The sequence below is a fragment of the Tursiops truncatus genome, chromosome 8 (genome assembly GCF_011762595.2).
Source record: "Tursiops truncatus isolate mTurTru1 chromosome 8, mTurTru1.mat.Y, whole genome shotgun sequence".
NCBI classification, from domain to species: domain Eukaryota; kingdom Metazoa; phylum Chordata; class Mammalia; order Artiodactyla; family Delphinidae; genus Tursiops; species Tursiops truncatus.
The window spans coordinates 62,401,577-62,419,273 of NC_047041.1; the positions used below are offsets into that span (position 1 = coordinate 62,401,577).

The 17,697-nt window shown below is 46.0% G+C and overlaps 1 protein-coding gene across 3 annotated transcripts in view; it reads right to left on the reverse strand.

Moving 5' to 3' along the window:
• Positions 1–538: 538 nt before the first annotated feature.
• DENND5A (DENN domain containing 5A) overlaps positions 539–17,697 on the reverse strand; it is a 108,103-nt gene continuing 90,944 nt past the window's right edge. The window contains exons 13-23 of one of the 3 annotated variants that reach the window (XM_073808601.1): positions 14,433–14,517; positions 12,792–12,876; positions 11,875–12,003; positions 8,120–8,241; positions 6,807–6,952; positions 6,110–6,228; positions 5,536–5,717; positions 4,841–4,923; positions 4,220–4,343; positions 3,087–3,221; positions 539–1,558 (exon numbers count right to left, since the gene is read on the reverse strand). In XM_073808601.1, the coding sequence (XP_073664702.1) occupies positions 1,479–1,558; positions 3,087–3,221; positions 4,220–4,343; positions 4,841–4,923; positions 5,536–5,717; positions 6,110–6,228; positions 6,807–6,952; positions 8,120–8,241; positions 11,875–12,003; positions 12,792–12,876; positions 14,433–14,517 (1,290 nt within the window). In that variant the 3' untranslated portion in view covers positions 539–1,478. Of the gene's footprint in view, positions 1,559–3,052; positions 3,545–4,219; positions 4,344–4,840; positions 4,924–5,535; positions 5,718–6,109; positions 6,229–6,806; positions 6,953–8,119; positions 8,242–11,874; positions 12,004–12,791; positions 12,877–14,432; positions 14,518–17,697 lie in introns of those variants that run through there. The other 2 variants (XM_033862512.2, XM_073808600.1) reach the window with 2 other exon arrangements.

The following is a 17,697-nucleotide window of genomic DNA, read 5'->3' on the forward strand; positions in this document are numbered from 1 at the left end:
GAGGACACTGATTGGCTTGAGGTGCTGTACTTGATTGTGCTACACTTCTGGAGCTTCCTGCCAAAGCAGCTTGGTTGAAGAATAAAACCAAAGGAAGCTGATTCCCAGGACCCTTATAAAGCTCTATCACCTGCCATCCTGGGAAAAAGCAAATCTTCTCTCAAGAAAAAGCTTTCCTTCCCGAGGGCAGACAGGGTTTCCTGTGCCGTGTTCCCACACCTGGTCTTTCTTACCCTTCAAGAAATGGCCCATCCCGTCTCGGTCAAGTGACAACTTTTGCAACCTTGGCCAGGTCTTTTCCCCTCTCTGCCTCAGCCTCCTCCTCTGGGTAGTGGGAAATTAACCCTGGGATGCATCCCTCTCAAACAGCCAGGAAAGCTCCTGGTGCCGCAGTGGGTAGGACCCAGGACACACAAGGCCCTCTGGGCAGTCCTGGCCTGGGAGGCGATGCTACAGCCTGGTTCTCTCAGACAGACCCAGCTGCACCCTCTACTACCCACTCCTCACAATACCCCATGAAAGTCAGGGACCCACACAGTTCTGTTTCAGGTGTTTTATTAAGTGGGCCATACTGCAGCTGGTTTCTAAGTCGCAAAATAACATAAATTTAACAATGATAACATAGCCAGTTAGACTGTGACAGCTTTTTCTTTCCTTAGAAAAAAGAAAAAGACTTAAAACACACAATGGAGGGTTAAATAAATAATACATAAAAGGAAGAAAAGGAAAACCTGTTAAAACGTGCTTATGTTTACTTCTGTGCAACTGTGTGCCAAGAGGAAACTGATTTTCTGCACGACGATACATCCTGGCATGTCTCCTTCCCAAATAATACTGACAAAAAAAAGACAAGACATGGAGCTGACTCATCAGTGCTTGTAGAGGCACTACTAAAAATCCCTTTGATTGGAGCTTGGGGCTTCCTGCTCAGCACACCTGTATGTGGCCCGTGAAAGCCAAATATCCATAATAATGTTAATATAGAAAACATCAGTTTAAAAACCATGTGGAACGGCCTCATTAACGCGGCGGGGACGAGGAAGCAGAACTGCCCCGCACGTGCCGCAGGCTCAGTCCAGGGAGGCCGCAGGCTCCAGCGCGTGGCCACGGCGAGGGAGGGCACCAGCTTCAAAATAAGCGGCACCAACCTCGTCTCCCTCTCCCTATCACTCTTTCACATGAAAGTGTGTAAAAAGCAAATCAGCAAATAAACTCTAAAATAGATTATTTATTCCAAAAATCCTCTACTTTTCTTTTTACAGTGAGTGTACATCTCCTCTCATCTCCTGCACAACTCGCGTAGGTCCCTTTGGGAAGAAGGGGGGAGAGCTACAGGCGAGTCTCTGGGTCCTGCTGCTAGCTGGTGCTGGGAAGTCAGATGTCGATGCCCTTGACCAGGGATGTCTCCAGCGTGATGTTGAACTCCTGCAGTGTCTGCAGCACGCGGATCAAGGAATTGACAAGTGTGTGGTCTTTGATCAGCGCCACATCCTCATACATGTGTGCGGTGATGGGGCAGTCAGCCAGCAGGGCGATCCAGTGGTGCAGGAGGTGATCTCTGGCAGGGAAGGATCAGTCCAGATGCGTCAGAAGGGAAAGGGAAGGGACACGATTAGCGAAAGCCCAAGGGAGAAACCTGCTCCATCACACCCTGAACAAAGTCTGAAGCTGGAGAAGCAGATATCTCCCCGCAGCCCCCTTTCCCTCCCCTAAGAGCACTTGGCGAAGATGTCTTACACAGCTTTAAAAGGCCCCCACTGTGGGCTACCGAGCCCTAGGGATGCCAATCCAACCTGACCCAAACAGGCCCTGTCATCTGCCAGAAGGCCTGCTCCGCCTCCCCCTCTAGCCCCCCAGACAACCCCACCAACAAGACACCATGTCCTGTCAGCAGCACTTCCTCCATCTCAACAGCCAATCTCTCCTAGATCGTCGCTCCTCCCCACAGCAACCACCACCAGGAATAACGCTGCAAGCTGACATCCACATAGCACTCAGCATGTGCCAGCCACCATTATAAGAGATTTAACCTTCATGACAACCCCATGATGTGAGGTAGGTGCTATCGGTGCTATTATTATCCCCACTTTACAGATGAAGAAAGTGAGGTTGATGGAGGTTAAGCAGCTTGTCCAAGAGCACACAGCTAGTAAGTGGCTGATCTGCGATGTGAACCTGGTGAATCTGGTTCCTGAATCTGTTTTTAACCACTATGCTAACTCCCTCCCTTGCACGGCCTAAATAAAAACTGCCTTGTTTATCTGGGCTTCGTGCTCTCACCTGACCCACTGGAATAACCCCTAACAATTTTGCCCATGAATACCATCCATGATATCAAATCACTATCATTTCAGTCCCCTGATTAAAAATCAACTCTGTCCCAGCTCCTCATGGCCCCTATCCCTTAAAGTGTTTCCTTCCCACATTCCACCTGTTATTTCCTGACCCCACATGCTTTGCTTCCTTTAGGGCCTCTCTGTTAGTTCTGTCTGCTTCAAGCTCCCTCCTCACGTCTACCCTCCCGTTAAGGCTCACCTCAAATACCACCTACTCCCTGAGCCTCCTCTGATCCTTCTCCTCTACATTTTCAGCAAACGTTACGAATGCGTACTTTTTTAAACTCTCCCAAACTTCTGCCTTGTACTAAATAATCAGGACAGGTGAACTTCTAAATGGTAGAGACCGTATTTTATTCAGCTCTATTCCCACACCTTCCATGAGGCCTGGCACATTCAAATGTTTGTTAAAGAAATTACTAGATATATACCCTCTACTTCAAATCTTGTCAGGGAGACAGTTTTATTCCTTCGCATCAAAATGTGGCCCCTCCTCCCCAGTTACACACACACTTTCATCCCCACCCTACCCCTCTCTCTCACACGCGCACACACACACACACGTGGCGCATGAAGAAAAGTAAGGGCCTCTACCAAGGCCTCACCTGCCCAAGGGCACCTGGCCATTAGCCACTCCCCACCCCCGCACCACACTGGGCCTCCAGCACCATCTTCAGGGCTGGCTGTGTGCACACTGGGCCATGAGGCTGCAGTACCTGGCTCCCAAGCACACCAGCATCTGAAACTTGCCATCCTTGCCAATGTTCCGGGGATTATTGTTGATCGCAGTGACAAAACGGCAGAAGTTCCGGGCCCTCGTATGCCAGTTTTCCTCAGGAACAAGTTCATTCTGCTCCAAAGTCTCGTAATAGGTTTGTGCTTTTTCTGTGAAGAGGAGACAAGCCTGCCAGTGACAAAGGCTCTCAAAACCAACCTGTCCCTGACTGTCCTGTAGGCCACTTGCCACAGGCCTACCTCCGTGTCAACACAAGTAACTTAGTAGGAATAACATGAGTGCTCTGAGGCCACTGGTCACATTTCAAAATGATCCTTATGAATGTCTGGAATTCTGCTGAGAAAGAGGAAGCTGCATCCTGCTGTGAAGCAGCCAAGTACTTGCTTTTTGTTAGTTGTGGTCTCAGACTTCAATTCTAAAGGCATCCTAAAAATCACACATGACTGACCAACGTTCAACACTGCATCTTCAACTGAAAATGAGAGAGACTATGTATATTTAGTTTGAAAAATTTGAAAATTTTTGAAAATTTGAAAATTTGTGTTTCATTCACTTTGATAGTATGGTTTAACTGGCCATTTTGTCTTCATGTTTTATTTTGAAACCATTTACTTTATAAAATGTTCCATATGGATATTTATTTTCACTTTGAATAAATTAAAACAATTGGTACTTTAAAAAAAAATAAAAATAAAAAATGATCCTTATGTTCCCTATCTCTGTATTTTAAATTTCTTTATGTGGCCCTTGATATAAAGATGGTCCTTTCTCAACAAAACTCTTGAGGGAGAAGCTTCTTGCATCAAATTCTCCAAGGGGGTGTAACACAGGGCTTGGACTCCAATGCAACTGGTCTTTTGGACCTATGAGCAGGAAGTGTGAGGAGTCATGACTAAGCCTGTATTATATATGACAGATGCCTAGAAAGAACCCTTCCTGTCCAATTCTCAGGAGATGAGGGGCGAAGGGTGGGAGGGCTTCTGTTATTACCTCCGAGAAAAGCCAGGGCAAACAAACACATCTAACCTGAGAGTCACCTGATTTGGCTTCTGTACCTCAGACCCCAGTGGTCAGCACCCACATTATGCTGATGATTCCCCCATGTCTCTGCATGCTTTTCCCACCCTCACACCCTAGCCCAACTCACCCAAGAAATCCCAAATGAAGACATTTTTGAAGAGCCGCGGTGATTTAAATCCATGCTGGAAAGCCTGTTCCAGGGCCGAGACAAGGCCACATTCTCCACAAAGCAACAGCGTAAGACTACCTCGCTATATAAGGAAACAGGAGAGAATGCCAGGCTTGCCTCAGCCAAGATGCCCTCCCACCACTGCATCCCCAGCCCACTGCCCACACCTGGGAGGGCAGCAAAAGACATGCAGGGACCTTGTCTAGTCTCCCCAGCACCTGGCAGGGCCTGACTTAGAGCAGTTCTCAGTAAATAGCTATTGAATGAACAGATGATGGTTCTGGCCCCCCAGCAGGGGACAAAGCCCATGTGGCCAATGTTCAGGGAGACCCAGACAATTTCAGAAGAGGACAGAAATACACTGTCCATTGGAGACCCAGGGACTCTGCTGGGTTGTCAGTGAGTAAGGAAAACAGGGCAACCCTAGGCACAGGCCCCCAGAGAAAGGAATCTGCTGAATCTCAAACTAACTGAGGCACACACTCCGTGTGCTGGGCTGTCCACAGCACATGGGCCTGGAACAAGATTATTCTCTCTTACTCAATATAAGGCCCTGGGTTGGAGGGTAGGGAGGCTCACCTCTTTCTCAGGCTTATGGAAGTGCTTCACGATGCCATTGACTGCCTCACCGATGGACTCCTGGATCTGCCCAGTGTTCAGCTCTGATAAAAATCAAGCAGATATCCAGTCTCAGGTTAACAGTACTTAGTTGACTGAGCAAAAGACTGAGGACATAAGAAGACCCACAGGAGAGGTAGGGCAGCTTGGACCCTGGGAAGAGTGGCTCTTGCCCACCCAACTTTGCTGAGCTAGCTCTTCCTAAAATCTTGGGACAAAAAGCAAAAGCTAGGATCTTAGAGTTCTGTCTCCAGAAGATGCTGGTCAAGTTTCTTCTCCACTTTTCTCTGGAACTTTTGGCAACCAAAAGAGTGCCAAGACTTGACAGTAAAGCTCAGGAACCAGGAAGGGGAAGGGCAGAAAGTAAACCCCTCTCCTCTATAGGGGCACATACAAATAGCACAGAGGACCCAGGCCAGGATCAAGGAGCTCTCCCCTCTCCTTCCAGTCCTCTAACAAGAGTGCCAACCCCCCACAACTGATTCATGAGAAGAGGGTGACAAATGCCTGGGGCTGCTTTGTCTTTGTCGGCAGAGGTGGTTCCTGAGGCAGCTGCACAGGCTGCGGGGAATCTGGGCTCCCTTATCAGTACTTCCAGAAATCTGCCCATTCCCCAGGCAGGGCAACATGAGGGCCCGGCCCCATCTCCCACTTACTGGGCTTGCTGTTGGGTGAGATGGTAACGAGCCTCCGGATGACGCTGGGAGACTGCTGCAGGGGCGGGGTCCGGCATGGCCTCTCGTCCACCTCAGGCTGGGATGTGAGCAGGTCCCCGACTAGGACCCGCTCCAGGCTTCCGTCATCCATGCCCTTCCCCAACCACCGGCCACACGGGAACCTGAGGGTCAGGCAATAGCCTGTCAGAACTGCCAGCTCCTTCAGCGTCCCTGATCAGCAAAGGCCATCAAAAAGCCAATCCCTGAGGACAGGCTCTGAAACCGGGCTGGGGATCCTCAAGGCCCTGCTCCTCATCCCACCGTGCGGCATCAGGGAAGCCACCCGAGTGACAGGTGGCCTGGAACCTGTGCACAGCGATGTCATACACCTTCACTTGTAAAGCCCTCCTTCTATTTCTTTTCAGGGCATGAGGCAGAGCCAAACAGGAAGTTGCCTCCGCCTATCACAACCTAAAAGGTCTCCCTGAGAACCCCACATACCCAAGCATCAAACACAGCCCCTGGTGGTACACCTAGCCCCACTGTCTCTGGGCATAGCTGAGGGAACACTTACTTGTAGGTATGTCCGGTGATCTCATTCCTGACCATCACATACTCAACAAGCCATTTGGCATACAGCCCAGAGTTATCATGGCCTATCTGCACCGTAGTGAGCTTCCCCAAGTTCTGGTACTGTGAGAGAACAGCCAAACAAAGAAGATGGGGTAGGTCAAGAAAACAGAAGAAAAGCGCCACACTCCTCAGAGGCACACATCTGACTGGCTCCCTGCAACGTGGCCCCCCAGTATCTGCAGGGGCAGAGCTCATGGCTCCACCTACTGCCAAAGCTGGCAGTATAGTACTACCTCATGAGGCACGATGCCAAGAAAGAAAGAGACACTACCTGGAGGAAGACTAGGGCCTGGGAGCAGAAGGCTCTGGAAATGGCAGAGCAGTCTGAGCTCTCTGTGAACATTTGGGCTCAGCAGCTGAAAGAATTCTTGGGGGTTTTTCAATACACCATGGACAAGGAGGTATGCAAGTCCAGATGGGTGCCTTCCAGCCAGAAACCACTTAGACAGGGCAGGTTCCCCCGTCCTCAGGTCAACCCTTGGCTCTGGCCTCTGATCGTCTTGAGACAGGTCAGCTGTGCTGAAGCGTAACACTGCATAGAGCAAGGCCTCTAAAACGCTGGAGAAAGCTTCCCAAAGTAGCTGTTGAAACTCAGATCCCCATAGAGCCTGGGGCTGTGGTCACCAGATAACACGTACCTCGAAGGTCATCTCTAACACATTCCTGGGAATCTGCAGGATCTGTGTCTCACCCAGTTCTCCCGAGATGCAGATCCATGGGTTGGCGGTGAACATGGAGCCCCCCAGCTTCTTGCTCGGTACGATCAGGATGTGGTAAGGAATCACTGTTTAGGGGAAGCCACAAAGGCATTGGAGGGGATCGGGAATCCCTCCCATACCTGAGAGGGCCCTGACCTGCCCCAGGTGTGCTGGCATGATTGGGGTTCCTGGTACATAGCCTGGAGCAGCAGGTCCTGAGGATCCAGTCTCTGGCTGGCTTAGAATATTAGCCAATCTTCCCCTCAATCTCACTCCTCCCAGGGTTATCACCCAAACATCCAAATCCAAGCCCATCTGCAAGCTCAGAGCTAAGTAAACCTGTTCCTTAAACAATATCACTAACTCAACACTGCACTGAATTGCTTTTCAGAGCACTTTTCTATCTATCATCTCAAGGACTCTAATAACAATCTCCAGAGAGGCCAGGCAGGTATCACAATGCCTTTTCTGAGGAACTGAGAGGGAAATAGTTTCCCCCAGGTCTCCTATATTCCAGTCCAGTGCTGCTTCCACTGAAGCCTACAACCCTTTTCTCTGAGAGGGAGGATGGGTGTCATATAGAACAAGAGTCCACCATTGCTGAAGCTGCTGAGTCACTGGCCAAACAACTAGTCATGGGGCAAATTCAGACCATCCCCCACCAAACAAAGCATCCTAGCACCAAAGAAAGTTGAGGCTCCAAGGGCCTTCCTTAGACCATTTTAAACCCTCTTCCTCGCTCTGCAAATAGGGAGACCGAGCCCCACTGCAGGAGTAGACACTGCTCACAGATCCATAATGAGTTAGGGCAGAACAGGGCCTGGACCCAAACCTCCCACTGCCATCTGGAGTTTTTTCTGCTACTTCAGGAAGAGTTGTTGTTCCCTGGGGGCTACTCTGAAACTTTCTGTAATGCTGAATGACTCTCTCAGCCCAAAACAAGAGGGAGGTTTCTTTACAGGTGTGCAGGGAGGGCAGTGAACTTCACCCCCCACACCCCACTCCACCTTAGGCCCCCAGCACCCAGGACCACAGTAACAACACAATGGCCAAAAGCGCTCAGCTCCCTAGTTCAGAACAAGAGTAAGAAGCCTGAGAGAAAATACAACCTCCAAGGAGGGCAAGTACACCTCTCCCCACAGAAGAAAGTACAAGTGATAATCTTTCTTTAAAAAGGGGACAGTAAGTTAGCCTCAGACAGGCTCATGAAGACTGGCATTGGGAAGGCTAGTGGGGAGCACAGGGCTACTCACGGATAGTTGTGAAGACATTGGTGAAGCAGAAGTAATCGACGGCATTGAAAGAGAGGAGGTGATAGAGGAACTGCTCCTTCTCATCATCACTGCGCAGGAAGGCATAGCGCTTGTACAATTTTCTGTCGGAGAAGAGGCAATACATCAGTCTCCCAGACAAAAGGAGGGATAAGAGGCTAGAATTATTCAGTTCTGGAAGGACACAGCTAAGGGAAGAATGTGAGTCAAGCCTCAAGCTCTTTAGGGCCACCGAAAAAAGGAACAAAGCCAGCTACTCCAACTGAAGGCTAGAGGGAAAGTGGCTTTAGCTACAGCAGGAACAACAAAAACCAAACTCCACCTGTGTCCAAGAGTTGACGTTACTATAATGTAAAGTGTCAGACGTCATGGGATCTTCTTTCCTAACCTGAGGGCTTCTATAGGGCCCATACACCCCAGTGTATGGTGTAGGAGTAGCAACAGCAGGAGGTTGTTACCAGAGCTCGTCTCTGACCCTCAGCAGACCTGAGATCCACAAGTCAGAACACTGCTCTGAACATGAATGTAAGCTGAGGACAGCTTCAGAGGCAATGAATGGAATGATCCAGGTCATAGGCAACGAAGAGCTGTGCAGACGATGTCCTTCCCCTCTTTTCAAATTTCCTCCCATCCCCACCCCTCATCCACTGCTCACTCATCAAAGGCCAACCCCTCTGCCTGACACTGCAGGCCTCTGGGCCTGCACAGCAATGGTACCTTCCCCAAGTAGCAGGGACACAGAGAGCCAAACGCACAGGCCCCCAGCACAAGAAACACACAGAGAACAAAGGAAGGTCCCTGTCCTGCCTGCCCAGACTGCAGTCACCATGCCAGAGAGGTATGGGATTCAGTAGACCTGTGAGGTTCTACCTAGACAGTTTATAAGGTAGGAAAATTCACCAACCAAAACCTACTCTGTGCAGGTGCTGGAGAGGGAAGCACCTATCCTCACATACAGTCTAGATGAATAAATCTGATAAAGGCCACAGTATAAGACATAATGAGTTGCCAAATGAAAGGCACTCTCTGGGAATTTAAAGACCCAGAAGTTTCGATGGTCCTAGAACAGGAGGGCCTGAAGGATGGCACAAATTTAGACAGGGGTTGTAGAAGAAGGAGAAGAACAGGGTATAAAAGCCAGTTTGGCTAGAGTTGAGGGCTCAGAGAAGTGATCAGTCAGCAATGAGACTGAAAAGTATGGCTAGGGTAAAACGAAGGCAGGCCCTAAATATTCAGGCTAAAGAGTTTGTAATCTGCCCTACAAGTAATATGTTTCTTAGAAGTAAAGGGAAAGCCATAACCAACTTCAAGAAATTTGAATTTAGTATAGCTGAAGGGTGAAAGGGGCATGAGGATGAAACCTAGGGAGTGGAAGTAAATAAGGAGACAGATGGAACAGCGGCTAAGGACCTGAAATGTATATGTGGGAGGTAAAGTTAAGCAAGGAGTCACACGAACTCCAAAGTGTGAACCGAGGTAGGGAGAAGGAGTATTGGGAGAGGTACATGGTTCATGCCTCCAATGAAAGCAAATTTTAATAAGTGGAAAACAAATGGATAATGATAACACAGACCACCAGTGGTAAAAAAAAAAAAAAAAGGAATGAACAAATACTGTAACAAATGCTATGGGTGCCCAGAGGAGGAATGGACTAAGTCTCTGGGTAGTCTAGGCAAACTCTGGCAAAGAAGACTTCTGACTAGGCCCTGAAAGGGCTGAACACATCCTGAGAAGTGTGAGGGGTTTGATGTGGCTAGAGCTTTAAGCAAACTTAGGAGAAAGGTGAGAGAGGGTAGGATGGAGTAGTAGGTAGGTTTTGATGAAGTACACCTTTGTCTCTCCCTATATCCCACCCAAAACGCAATCTGTGGCAGCAAAACTCTCATTTTATACTCACTGGAGTAAATTCTAAGCTTTTGTCCTCTAACAGGGCTACAGTTTAAAGAAACCAAAATTAGTCTCCTCACCAAAGTCTGTGCCCTGTTTGCTCCTGCCTAGGCCCTTAAGTTCACAGGCCCTAGACCTATCCACTGCCCTAGACCTTCATAAAGATCCTGGGCTTGACTCCCTCTTGGCTACCTCTCTGCCATGTCCTCCTGCCAACTTGCAGCATCTCCTGACAGACGATGCCCACACTGGCCAACAGGAATCACTTCTGCCCTGTCAGCCCCTAGTGCCCACACAGCCACAGATTTTCCCAGGACACACAACTGTCCTCTAGAATCTGGTATGCAAACAATTCCCTTCCAAACTCCAGGCTTAAATGTTCACTTGTTCTCTTTTAGTTGTCCTTCCAATCTTCAAATATTATTCCTAAACCTTTTCACCACTAAAGGGAATCAAATGTAAGCACTTTAAGAGTTGTTATTTTGTAACCTCTCAAAGTGAGCTCTCTAATCTATCAACATTTTGAAACTGGTTTCTTGCTGTGGTTTAAACACACAATAAAGTCTAAAAAATTACATTTTCACTTTAAATAAAAACAGATTCTTCAGGTTTAATCAATTCACTTACACAAAATTTCCCCAAGGTCCACTTCTCTGCTTTATTGTCCACAGGGAAGTCACATAATAAAGGATACCATGAAAAGATGCCCAAGGAAATGCCAAAAAGAAAAATGCCCAATAGGCTTGCCAATGAAGAAAGAACCAAACATATTATATATAGGAAAAGACAGAGAGGTGGTAACTGAGAGGCAGAGAAGGGAGACAGCCTTCCTCCCGACTCCTGCTCTAGTAACTAGGGTATGGAATGAATGCAAAGGATATAAAATCAAGAGAAGGGAACTGTAGATTTAGTGGTTCCTAGGAGTGAGGAAGAGCAAGGACCTGGTTACTCTGGGCTGGCCTAGGCTCAGGAGAGAACAAAAGATATAGGGTATATCTTAGAAGTTTCTTTTTAATTCTCCAATCCTTTCCTCCTCAAGACAGGAAAGAGACCAAGAAAATGCCCTATGCCCAACAGGTATACAGATCACTTGAGTGCCACAAGGAGAGGAGGACCCCCCAAAACTCTGAGGTATCCAATGAGGATTCCATCCTTCTCACTACGTCTGTAAGAAAGCTATTTGGGGGGGCGGGGATATAGACCAAGAAGGTAGGGAGAACAGATATAACAGAATTATTCTTCTACAGATAAAGAAAGAGAAGAAGAAATGTTACATCACCAAAAACTTCAGGAAGAATATATCACCAAAACAAGAAAAGTCCTCCCATCTTCTTTACGGGAACTGATCCAAGGTAGAGCACAGCAAGAGCTCATTGGTTGACCAATGGCTGAAAGAGCCTGGATAAACCATAGTAAGTCCCAGAAGAGAAACCAACAGCCAAAAGGGAGGACCACTGCTTCCTGGAGTGGTTGTAGCTAGAGGCCCGAAGAATCCAGGCCTTTAGAACTAAGTTAGGAAAAAAAAAAAGAACTAAGTTAGAGAGCATGAAGTCAACTGATTATGTCTGAATGTTCCTACTAAAACAAGTGTGCTGTGTTGAGCAGCGCCAAAAGAGTTAATTCATCTACAGGAAAATATAAAAAATATTGCAGTGTAAGTGTACAACAGTGTTCTACAAAGAAAAGAATAAAGAAAAAAAGAAGAAATGCTGCAAAACCTTCATATGCAATTTGAGTTTAGCTGAATTCAGCAGTAATGATACACTGAATACCCTTCCCTTCCCACGGGGGTTTCCAATCCCTCCCGCCATTCCCAGGAGCTGGTTATACTCCAAGTGGAGTGGCCTTACTTGGTGAGCTCATGGTCTGAGAGAAGCTGCTTCAGGTGTCTGGAAAGTAACTTTTTTTCCATGGACAGTCGCACCCATGCTCTGGCTTTTCCCACATCAGTCTTGATTTCCCCAATGTTCTGGATGTGCCTGAAGGGGGAATGGGAAAAGGGGAGTGGAGGATAGGGTGGGAGATTAACTCACTATCAATACCTCCCCTGTAACACCAAAGGAAGCCTGGCCAGGAAGCCCTACTGCATCCTGAGAGAGTCCATCTCTCTTGTTCTCTAAATCCTGAGCTTCCATGTAACTTTGCCAGATAGACTCAGCATAATTTGGGGGGGCTTGGGAGGAAGCCAGTACAGCTCTTAAAAAGCAAGGCTAACCCCAGAGGTCTCAGGCCTTGAAATACTCTGGTGTAATTCTCCAAAAATGTCAGGAAACACAATTGCTTGTACAGCTCTACAAATGCATCATGAAGCACAGGACCAATGAGGAGGGATTCCTGGTTAAATGAGACACTGTAGAAGCCCAGGTCACTGAGACCCTGCTATTTAAAGTGGACACCTCAGACTTCCCTGGTGGCGCAGTGGTTAAGAATCCACCTGCCAATGCAGGGGACACAGGTTCAAGCCCTGGTCCGGGAAGGTCCCACATGCTGTGGAGCAACTAAGCCCGTGCGCCACAACTACTCAGCCTGCATGCCACAACTATGGAAGCCCATGCACCTAGAGCCCGTGCTCTGCAACAAGAGAATCTACCATAATGAGAAGCCCACGCACCAAAACGAAGAGTAGCCCCCGCTCGCCACAACTAGAGAAAGCCTGCGCACAGCAACGAAGACCCAACGTAGCCAAAAATAAATAAATAAAGTGGACACCTAAGCAGCAACTGAAAACAGGATTTTAGTGTCTTATTACAAATGAGCCCAGACTGACCTCATATCCTGAATGAGGGAGATTCTCAGGGGAGGCATGACTGAGCTGGCATCAGACTTCCTCCGTTCTGAATCAAGAAATATTCCTAGAACAAAAAGTTGGTTAAGTCCAAAGAGATCTGTATACCCAAATAGTTGACTACCCTTCTTATCTCAAATCACAAATATCTACAGAAAAAAGCTGGGGTTACTTTGGTAACACTTTGATCAATCATTTCATGAATATTAAGTACCTACCAGGTATCAAATTTTATACTTTTATGCATATTATCTCACTTAATTCTCTAACAACTTATAAGATAGCCATGGACGGTATCACAGAGGAGGAAACTGAAATTCAGAGAGGTTAGCTGCTTTGCCCCAATCACCAAGTGGCAAAGTCAGGACTGGAAGGAACACAGATCCTCTGGCTCCTAATCCAGTGTGTTCTCATCATAATCCATGGAAGCAGTGCTTCCACTAGGAGCTACTACGCATGTCCTGCTCTTGCCTCAAAATGGACTACAAAAGAGCCAAGGGAATATGTAAAGAACATGATCCAGAATGCTTAGGACCTCTAGATACAACACCTTTATATCCTCATGTTTGGCCCAACATTTAAAATTAGTATCTTCATCATTCAGCTGCTGATAATTTTTGGCTACAGTTTATCCCTTGGCAATAAATTCTACAGCTTTCCTGAGAAGACTCTGCTCTCATACTCAGAAAGTGGACAAAAAACTCCTTATGAGGCTACTTTGGGAGGTTTTGTACCTAGTTTTTTGCCCACTGTCTTCCCCATGTTCAGTGCTAGCTGAGATCAACTAATTCAAGGCCAAAGACAACACTGAGTATATGCCTACCTTTTCGCCCCCACTTAAACTTATCTTTACCATTAGGACAAAAACATCTAAGAAAGTTAAACAAACTCCCTGGCAGAGAGAGGAGAATGAAGGATGGTATGAAGGGGAGATGCTGCCAAGAAGAAAAGGAAGGAGGGAGACTGTCCTGGAAGGGACACTGCAGGATGTTACAAAGAACAGTAGACCAGGAGACAAGAGGCCTGGCTCCTAATCTGGCCTCTTCTATCAATTCACTGTGTGATCTTGAGTAAATTAAATTCCTCTCTGGATCCCAGTTTCCTCCTCTTGTAAAAAAAGGGGGCTGGACTAGATGATTTCTGGGGTCCCTGCCAACTCTGATATTTTTATTAAATATAAACAGAAAGCAAATGGAAGGGATCATGCACACCAGGCCTTGACTTTGAGCAGTTCCAAGGCAGGACACTGACAAACAGGCTCTCTTAACTGATAGGATAGATCATCTCAATGTTCATCTCAGAGAAATAAAACAAAAGACTCTGAAAACACTCTAAACACAGGACATCAGTATCAATCCAAATTCATTTAAAACCCAAATTTATTCTAAGACTGGCCTCTTGCTGATATAAATCTTCTATCTCACTGATCAAGTGTATAGAAACACATAATAAAAGCAAACCCCATGGTTTTGGCATGCTCTGTGGTTCAGAGAGCCCTGTGGCTTAAACATTACAGAGTAAAGACTTCATTGACCTGGAACAGTCTGCTACAGATGATCACTTCAGTGGGGGATGGGAAAGTAAGTGGAGGGAGTTTGGCCAATGGTGCAGAGACCATCTTACCTGAGGTACTGAGGTTTCCTGATGTGAGTTTTCTCTGCCGGTTTTCCTGATAATGTAACAGGTGGGACCACAAGGCTGATTTCCCCTGGAACCAATGCAAGGGAGAAATATCTATCAGTTTAGATTTCTAAGGGCAAGGCATCTAGTGAGCGGAGTCAGAGATAATTTGAACATATAGATATGCGCTTTTGCTAAAAAGTATCTGTCCTATTTGTTATCTCGATGTACACCCAGATGCAATGTATACAAATATATATCCCCTTACTAAAATCCAGGAGAAATATAAAGAAGAATGGAAGGGAACAGAAAAAGAAATGATCCCCCACTGGGAATAGGAAGGACGTGGCCAAAAAAGAGCCTGGGAATGGACCAGTGGATAAGAAAGAAAAAAGCAAATAATCTATCAATCTCTAAATGGTCTGTTGGTTGAAGGTCAGCTTGGGTAGTGCATGATGGCTTTTGCACAGAGGAATGGATACCGAGCCTACAAGATTCTGTGACAGCTCCCGAATTTCCTAAAATATTTAAAGGCATTCCTGCCCTTAGTGCAGCCTAGGGAGGGTAAGTCATCACAAGGATGGGGATTTACTGTGGAAGGTACTTTGAAGAAGCCTGCAGGAAAGGAGGCCAGTACTTAACTGCAAATCTGAGATATACTATAGTCGACACAGCAGAACCTTGGCATTTGAAAATATAAAAGCTGCAGTTTAAACTGCTGGAGACACGCAGTGATTTGTCATTTTACCAAGGCACAAATCTGAACAGCATTCTCAAGCCTGACATAAGGAAGCAATTTGCCTACATAGTGAATAAGCCTAGCTGGTCACCCAGCAACTGCTTTGTCTCTTTCTAGTCATCCTTCAGTACACAGTGACCCTTGTTATGGGATTAAAAACTTTATTTCAGATTCATGGTAAATGCTCCTATATAGTTGATATAATATAAATGTAGTATGTTTGTTTTAATAGTAGGATTTATTATGATCATTTTATAAGTCACTTAGTTTCTGTATTTCATAAAAGTAAGAGTAATAATAAGCACAGAAGCTACCATGTCTTGAATTTTTCTATGAACTAAGCACTATGTTATATGTTTAAAATACACTACTCTGTTTAATGCTTTCAACAGTCCTAAAAGGTAGATACCTCTATCCCCATTTTCTTTAGAAAAGAGCAAATTGAGGATCAGAAAGACTAAGTAACTTGTAAAAGATCACACAGCTAGGAAGTAGAGTGTTGGGCAAGCTTAAGTATATCTAATATTAGAACCATTGCTGTTAATAATGATGCTATATCGCTGCTTCTGGAAGAGAGCATTTAACTTCTGAAGTTATATTTTCTGAAGAAAATTTTATTCTCTGGAATGAATGTGAGGATTTAAGGTCTCAAGATTTTCCCCCTGAGGATATTGAGGATCTGTTTTATTCTTAACCTCCAACTTGATCTGTTTTGGGGGGAAAAAAATCAAGCATTTGAATGGAAAAAAAACCCTCATCTATAGATCAGCAAGCTGTTGACATAAACTTGCTGTAAGTTTGACTTTCCTACAAGATTTAACCAACTTAAAACCCAACAACCCCAATGGCAGTTTTTTAAAAATCACACAAGTTAAAACTAGACAAGACCATTTTTTTAAATTCACTGAATTACCAAATGTTTGAGAAAACAGCTGTTCAACAACATCAATGAGACTACTCCTAAACTGTTACTAACTGGTATATTAATACAATGTACGTAGAAGACAATACGAGACCTTAAAATATTCATGCTCTTTGATTTAGTAATACAACTTCTAGAAACCCATTCATCCATCCATTTACTGAAACCATAGCATAGGCCCCTAAAAAGGCAGAGACAGCCTTTTTCATCACTGTATCCCCAAAATCTGGGCAGACGAGGAAAGCAGCCTCCCTTAACAGAACTGTCTGGAAGTAAAGTACAGCTGGTCACCAGAAAGTCCTCACATGCAATGATACCGAAGAGCCAAAGGCAAGAGCAACACCAGGCCACTGTGCCAGAAGGACGCCCGGGTGCTCAGTGATTGCACTGGTGAGGACGGAGAGCCAGGGCAAGAGTGAGAGAGCAGCAGCTGGGCTGAAACCTAGTGACAGGGCACTGGGGGTTTTCTAGTTCAAGAGACATGGATTATTCTTTTCCTCTTTTGCAAAGGGGCTGATTGGGATTGCAAGATTCAATGCAGTCCCACTACCCATTTGGGAACGTGGCCACACAATATATAGCACCAGATTCTCCAAGAATGTCACATGCATGAAAGATGAGAAACAACCCCTTTTCATTTACCAGTCCTCAAATGGCAGCAGTTATAAAAACAGTATGAAAAAAACAAACCTCACCTTTAATTGTCAAAAAATATACTAAAGGAGAAAGTCCATGTCCTCGGAAAATGTCACCGAAAGCCAAAGAAAATGGTGAGGATAACAGAGGTTTTTATGAGGACTTGCGGCAGGCAGCCCTGCAGGCAGCTAATAACAAAACCTAGGAGGCCAGCAGCAAAAACTGCGGTTTGGGTTCTCTCTACTTTCTAAGCAGATACTATGGGTAGTTGCTCAGTAACGTGCCCTAAAAATCAGAAAATGGGTAGTTGCTCAGTGACGTGGCCAAAAAATCAGAAAAATCAAATAACTCAAACAACCAATAATAAAGGATTGATTCAGAGAGGGGTGATAAGATCACCCTCTGAGAGTGAATTTGATCGCAATCGGGTACACGATGGAAGAGACCAGGGAGCCAGGTTATAATCCCTGGACTGCAACATAACTGAAGAATGTCTCAGCAGGAGAAAAGTAGTCTAAACACAGGCTAACAAAATGGAGGCCTAAGGAGAACATGCTGTAGGAACCCCACAAAGACAGTCAGGGTTCAATCCCCAACTGAACAATCCCTACCAGCAGGCACAGACCCTCACTTCCTTCTGTGACACTGTCAGTGGTTCACTTTTAGAGCTCCAAAAGCAGGACTAAGAACAAAATGTAACCTCAATTGAAAAGCCCCCACTATCTCTCTACTGGTTTCTCACCAGTAAGTAGCCTCTGTCTATCCAAACTGAGAGGGGGATCAAATGGGCTCCAAAAGAAATTCCTCAAGCTATGGGAATTCTTTAAGGATATAGATGCAAAGCCTCAAGGTTTAAAACACCTATGATGATACGGTATTATCATTTTTTTAATGCCTCACTAACTCCCTGAAGACTTTTATGGAGAATATCAAGAAGTTTTGAGAGGCATATGTTTTACCAAAAAACCGAA